The sequence below is a fragment of the Rhagoletis zephyria genome, unplaced genomic scaffold (genome assembly GCF_001687245.7).
Source record: "Rhagoletis zephyria isolate East Lansing unplaced genomic scaffold, Rhagoletis_zephyria_1.1 Rzeph_scaffold_00694, whole genome shotgun sequence".
Lineage (NCBI taxonomy): Eukaryota > Metazoa > Arthropoda > Insecta > Diptera > Tephritidae > Rhagoletis > Rhagoletis zephyria.
The window spans coordinates 177,291-184,083 of NW_016157778.1; the positions used below are offsets into that span (position 1 = coordinate 177,291).

Sequence of the window (6,793 nt, forward strand, 5' to 3'; positions counted from 1 at the left end):
TTTTTTAATTTTCGTCCGCCATATTGGATCCGCCATTTTGAATTTTTGATAAGTGACTTCAGATTCGTAATCAGCGACCCAAAAATCCCCTAGGTAAGAAGTGGTGTAAAGATCCATCAACGAGTATTTGTTTAAATAGTTTCGTCCAGCTAGATTTGCGATCCGAACCACTGTGCGATCTTGTGCTGTACAATAATCACATTTTAAAAACTGAATAAAATCTTGACATTAGTAAAATTTTGCGCTTAATATTTAGTGGAAATTTTAACCATGGGTCAAAAAAGCCGGTTCTAGTGGGAGTTAATGGGTTAAACTGTTGGAAAAAAGTAGACCACCCTTTTTTCAATCTACAACCCGAAAAATCGTAAGAACTCAATAATTTAACATAACGGTGCATAAGATTACTACAAAAATTTATTAGTAGAGGTATTTCATGTCACCGCGGTCACCTCTATGCGCGACCTCTAAGGATTTGGATGAAAGTTGAAGAGATTGAAGGTCTAGGTGATATGAATATACGTGCAGTATATTTTGCCGATATAACGTAGGGCTTGCCTATTTACACGGGACTTAAACTTTAAGAAAACGTCGTACATACCTTTCTTTAAAGTGCTGTATCTTGGAAACCTTTTAATGAAAAAACATGTATTTGCACCAATGCTTAAAGATCAGACTAGCCTATAAACATAAAACTAAAGAAAAAACATGCATTTCTTCCGTGTTATTATGGGCTTTAATTATACATTTTTTACATCAATGTGCAACGTATCAAAAAACAAAAAAAAAATAAGTAAACATTTTTCTTTTTGATTTATTTTTTTTATAGCGTTTCAAACATTGTTTTTTTTTTTTAACATAAAAACATTGTCTATAATGTCAACTTTAAGTACCCAAATGGGCGTAATGGGCTACTTAGGCGTATGGACTCTGGATCGTCTAACGCTCGAGCAATATGATAAATAGACATTGAAATTTTTTGAAATTGTATATTTTTGAAAGAGGAAAGTTTTCTTAAAATTTAAGTCCCGTGTAAATAGGCCTATCGACAAGATATGCTGCACGTATGTTCATGTCACCTAGACCTTCATTCTCTTCAACTTTCATCCAAATCCTGAGAGGTCGCGCACAGAGGTGGCCGCGGTGGCATGAAATGCTTCAGTAGCGACATAAACTACTCCAATAACNATAAGATTACTACAAAAATTTATTAGTAGAGGTATTTCATGTCACCGCGGTCACCTCTATGCGCGACCTCTAAGGATTTGGATGAAAGTTGAAGAGATTGAAGGTCTAGGTGATATGAATATACGTGCAGTATATTTTGCCGATATAACGTAGGGCTTGCCTATTTACACGGGACTTAAACTTTAAGAAAACGTCGTACATACCTTTCTTTAAAGTGCTGTATCTTGGAAACCTTTTAATGAAAAAACATGTATTTGCACCAATGCTTAAAGATCAGACTAGCCTATAAACATAAAACTAAAGAAAAAACATGCATTTCTTCCGTGTTATTATGGGCTTTAATTATACATTTTTTACATCAATGTGCAACGTATCAAAAAACAAAAAAAAAAATAAGTAAACATTTTTCTTTTTGATTTATTTTTTTTTATAGCGTTTCAAACATTGTTTTTTTTTTTAACATAAAAACATTGTCTATAATGTCAACTTTAAGTACCCAAATGGGCGTAATGGGCTACTTAGGCGTATGGACTCTGGATCGTCTAACGCTCGAGCAATATGATAAATAGACATTGAAATTTTTTGAAATTGTATATTTTTGAAAGAGGAAAGTTTTCTTAAAATTTAAGTCCCGTGTAAATAGGCCTATCGACAAGATATGCTGCACGTATGTTCATGTCACCTAGACCTTCATTCTCTTCAACTTTCATCCAAATCCTGAGAGGTCGCGCACAGAGGTGGCCGCGGTGGCATGAAATGCTTCAGTAGCGACATAAACTACTCCAATAACTTAACCTTTTTATTTTTAAATTTAAATAGTACATACGGATCTGTAGAGAACATAGAGAACCATGTGTGTATGTATGTTCATATGTAAATATATACCTCAGGCCTTCTTCTGTTCGCCCATCCATCAGCGCCAGGCACTCATCATTTTAATTCAAGTAGGAAGTAACATTATTTAAATTTAAGACTTATTCAAGAATGAATTAAATAGAATTATAATCTGAATTGGCATATCGAATGCCTAGCGCTGACGAGGTGACATGATAAGACTAGTATCCCCATGGATCTTTGGAATCTACCTTATGGGCAGTAGCGCCGGCGTCGCCGCCGATTGTTTTTGAAGTTGACCATGCCGCCGCCGCGAAGCCTGTCGGCGTAAACCTCTAATACAAACTAACAATTTTGAAGTCTCTAAGTAAACCGCATGCGTTAATATCATAAAGCAGACAAAATCGGACAAAAAAATCTAAACAAAAACTTGATTCTTATTTGTAATCGAGCAAACGTCAAAATTAACTTTATAATTTCAATGTGAACGATTGTGATATATGAGAAGCTCTTCTTCATTTAACATGTTAAATAGCGCTCATTTGAACGTAATATTACATTTTGTTCTTACATTTTAAAACTAAGTACATTATTCATCAATTCTTTGCCTTAATCCACTAATGATTAATTTCGTTAAAATAGAGTATCTTTGAATTGTACTCGTCATCATTCAAAGTGTGTAATATTTTCGTGCTAAATTATTTTAGTTTCCGCATAACTAATTGCGTCTCCTGGAAAATCTGAATTTTCGAGTTAAGACTGTCTTTTAGTTAATGAACGATGTAGCATATAAATTTTAAGAAATTTCCAGAATCAGCACTGTTACCCTAGATTAATAAAAGGATTAAGCCATTATCTTCAGCAGCCCAATGCCAGAAAATAAAGCGATAAAGCTTTCTTATTACTTCACCTGTATATTGAACCAAGGTAAATGTTTAAAAGATTTTGGCTAATCTATTTTAATTTTAGGCACGAATTCTTTTACCGTCGTTTTCATATGTTAATTACGGACTTCATTGAATTTATGCATTCTAAAGTAACCGAATTACGAGGAAAGGCTGATGAAACCGCTCGAGCAGTTATGGGATTTTTAAAAGAAGGTCTGGAGCCACCCAGCAATTTAGACCACAGTTTTGAAATGTTGATGCTGTGTATATCCAAATTTTATAAAGATAATCGAGCCGAACTCTCGCTGTGCATAGAATTTTGGGAACCACTTGATTCAACGTTCAGTTCATTGAAAACAACTTCTCGATCAGTGTCATTATTTAAGTTTATTCGTTTAGCTGGAGAACTGTTACCATCTACTCTGTTTGTATCGTATTTAAAAATGATAGCTGGTTTGACAAGTTGTGAAAGGTCTGCGCGTTATACCTTCAACCTGTTGAGACAAGCTTCAGGATTAACTGGCAGCACAGCTTTATCCTGGGAACATTTTTTTGGATCTCTGATTCAATATTATTCGTAAGTATAATTTATTTACAAATAAACTTCTTATCAATATTTTATCCGCATTTGCGATCTTATGCAAATTATAAATTATCTTTATTTTAAACCAATGATCCTGACTTTTGCACATCGAACGTTGCTAGACCTACGTCGTTTTTGTTGGAAAAAGTTAAACGAAATTCAAACTTTGTCTGTGCGAACAGTTTAGAAAAACGCATTTAATTGTTTATCTTCTTTTAGATCGAATGCCATTCGGCTTAACATAGAAAATTATCAGGGGCCGTAACGGTTCTGATATAATAAAAATCATAATTTAATAGTTAAAATTGGATTTTTATTTTTTTGATCAATAAAACACAGGGCAACACTGATTTTCGTGCGGCAAATGTTAAAGCTGTTTTTGATCGACTTTTTTATACAGATTACGAATCCGTAAGTTGCCATCAGCTCCAGAGGAAAACTAGGTCAATGTGGCAAACTGGCGCATAAAAGTCAACGAACAGACGTGTAAATATATACAATTTTCATTGAGACCGCAATTATGCCCGGCATCAAATTAAGTAATGTTCATATTGCACAAGCCAATGGAGTGACGTATCTAGAAATAAACTTCGACAGGAAACTAACCTGTNCATCAGCTCCAGAGGAAAACTAGGTCAATGTGGCAAACTGGCGCATAAAATTCAACGAACAGACGTGTAAATATATACAATTTTCATTGAGACCGCAATTATGCCCGGCATCAAATTAAGTAATGTTCATATTCCACAAGCCAATGGAGTGACGTATCTAGAAATAAACTTCGACAGGAAACTAACCTGGCGCAAGAACACATAACCAAGATTGCACAAATGAAGCTGAAGTCAGCTTGAACTGACAGAAATTCAAAAATGAAACTGGATTATAAAGTACTTATAAATATATAATAGAGTCATCAAGCCTATATGGATGTATGGTATTCAACTGTGGGGTACAACCCGTGCAACCAACATTAAGAGTATCCAAAGATTTCCATCAAAAGCGCTAAGGACCTTAACGGGAGCACCGAAACGCAATGAAAATATACATAGAGGCCTTGGGATACCGATGGTGTAAAATAAAACTGTTNAGTATCCAAAGATTTCCATCAAAAGCGCTAAGGACCTTAACGGGAGCACCGAAACGCAATGAAAATATACATAGAGGCCTTGGGATACCGATGGTGTAAAATAAAACTGCTTAGTCACCCAAATCCACTGGCAGGTGGATATGTTGTTCAACACAACATACCATGACGCCTGCAAAGAAGAGATCTACCAGCCTTTTGTTGAGCGACGCTAAACCAGGCGATTTGAACTATATCATTGTAAATTAGACTTGAGATTTTCAAACATGTTAGGCTTCATAGATGTAAAATAAGCAGATTCGACAAATAAATACACGTACAGTTATGTTCACAAAAATAGCCGCGCTATATCCAATATTATAAAGTCATTCATAATAGCAGTAAAAGCACCTTAGTTTTAGTATACCGCGAGCGAGCGAAAATAAATGTTCAATGTTGTTACGGAGTTAGTTTGTTATGCACATGTGATAAAAGCTGTTCATAATAATTGCAGAATTACATTAAATCGGTATTTTCTTCACACAAATTTTGATTGTTCTGATCTTTTTGCTGCGAATGGTAAGTTTAATTTCGTTGAAATATATAAGCATAATGGGCAGATCCAAGCACTGCACAGAAGAAAAGCGAAATTTCATCAAAACATAGCGTAAAAATGGCAAATATTATCGAGAAATAGAAAAAATTGTACGATGCAGTTCTAAAATGATTGCAAATGCTTTAAAATGGCAAAATAAACCAGAAAATTGCAAAACAAAATCCAAAACTCAGCTCCAGAGAAATAAAGCAACGACTAGAGTTACTAGTCAGTGCAGTGACGATAGGAAGGAGATTGCTAGAATCTGAATTCCTCCCAGAAGCCCCCGGAAAGTGCCTTTACTCACCAAAAAGGCCATTGCAAAAAGGATGGAGTTCGCCAGAGCGCATGTCGATTGGCCTATTACGAAGTGTTGCAATATTTTGTGGAGCGACGAGAGTAAAATGGTACTATTCGGCTCTAAAGGCCGTCGAGAACACCGTGAAGACCGTAAAACATGGTGGTGCTTCCATCATAGCCTGGGCGTGCTTTTCATACTACGGTGTAGGTCCGATTTACAAGATTTCTGGAGTTATGGATCAATTTATTTATATAGACATCCTTGAGATCCCTATGCTTCCATATGCCGAAGACAACATGCCGCTTAAATGGGTATATCAACAAGATAGTGACCCGAAGTCGATATAGTGGAGTGGCCGGCACAATCGCCGGACCTAAATCCCATCGAAAATCTGTGGGGAGATGTCAAGAACGCCGTAAGAGCAGCGAACCCTAAAAACAGCGCAGAACTTTGGGAAAAAGTGTTCGAGGCCTGGTATGCTATACCCACTAGAGGGCTGCATGAATTCATTCAAAACAGCTTATGAATTATTCATATACAAAACGAATGAATGTTTTTGGCTTAAATTTTTTTTGAATTAGAGTGAATACCTGTCCTGATATGTGTGTCGACATTACAATATTCAAACAAAGTAAAAATAAATTGAATTGAAATAAACGACAATTTTTTGTATGGATATTCAAAAATATTTTTTCTATGCATGATTCAATAATTAAAGGTTTGCTCATTAGTGGCATTCGAGTTTTGACACTCCCTTAGCTCCCTTACAAAAGCTTTGCACTCACACACGAACCCACTCACAGTGCCTTGCTAAGGGAGCTGATTTGGTCACGAGGGAGCGAGAAAACTGTTTTTTGAGCAAACCTTTTATTATTGAATCGTGTTTTCTATGTACATATTAGAGGGCTGCATGAATTCATTCAAACTTCTAGCCAAACAGAGTACTCTAGATTTGAATATTTTACTTCACATACAAAACACTCAGCGTTTGGAATTTTGTAAGTTATGAATACTCATTTTGTTTTTAATTTTCTACCTTCAAATGGAAGAATGTGAATGACTGAATGGAAAACATTCAAATCGTTCAAACTCATTTCGGTAAAAGTTTTTTCTTTTACAAACAAGTTTTTTTCGTACGTAATAGGAGCGCAGCAATACATACATACATACATATGTAGGGCGGTATTGTCACTTGCGAAGCGAATGAATTTGGCGAAGCGAACGGTTTGGCGAAGCGAAGGGATAGGCGGACGCAACTTAAATATGCATTAAGAGTGTTCGCTTTTATCAGCTTGTGCAAGTTCTTCGCATCGCGCACACTTTTAATACCTTCTCTGCCTTTTAA

The 6,793-nt window shown here is 35.7% G+C and overlaps 1 protein-coding gene across 1 annotated transcript in view; it reads left to right on the forward strand.

Annotated features, from left to right (window-relative positions):
- LOC108361076 (nuclear pore complex protein Nup205-like) overlaps nucleotides 1-3,502 on the forward strand; it is a 93,741-nt gene extending 90,239 nt beyond the window's left edge. The window contains exon 5 of the mRNA XM_017613603.1: nucleotides 2,989-3,502. Within this exon, the coding sequence (XP_017469092.1) occupies nucleotides 2,989-3,487 (499 nt within the window). The 3' untranslated portion in view covers nucleotides 3,488-3,502. The remainder of the gene's footprint in view (nucleotides 1-2,988) is intronic.
- The last annotated feature ends 3,291 nt before the right edge of the window (nucleotides 3,503-6,793 follow it).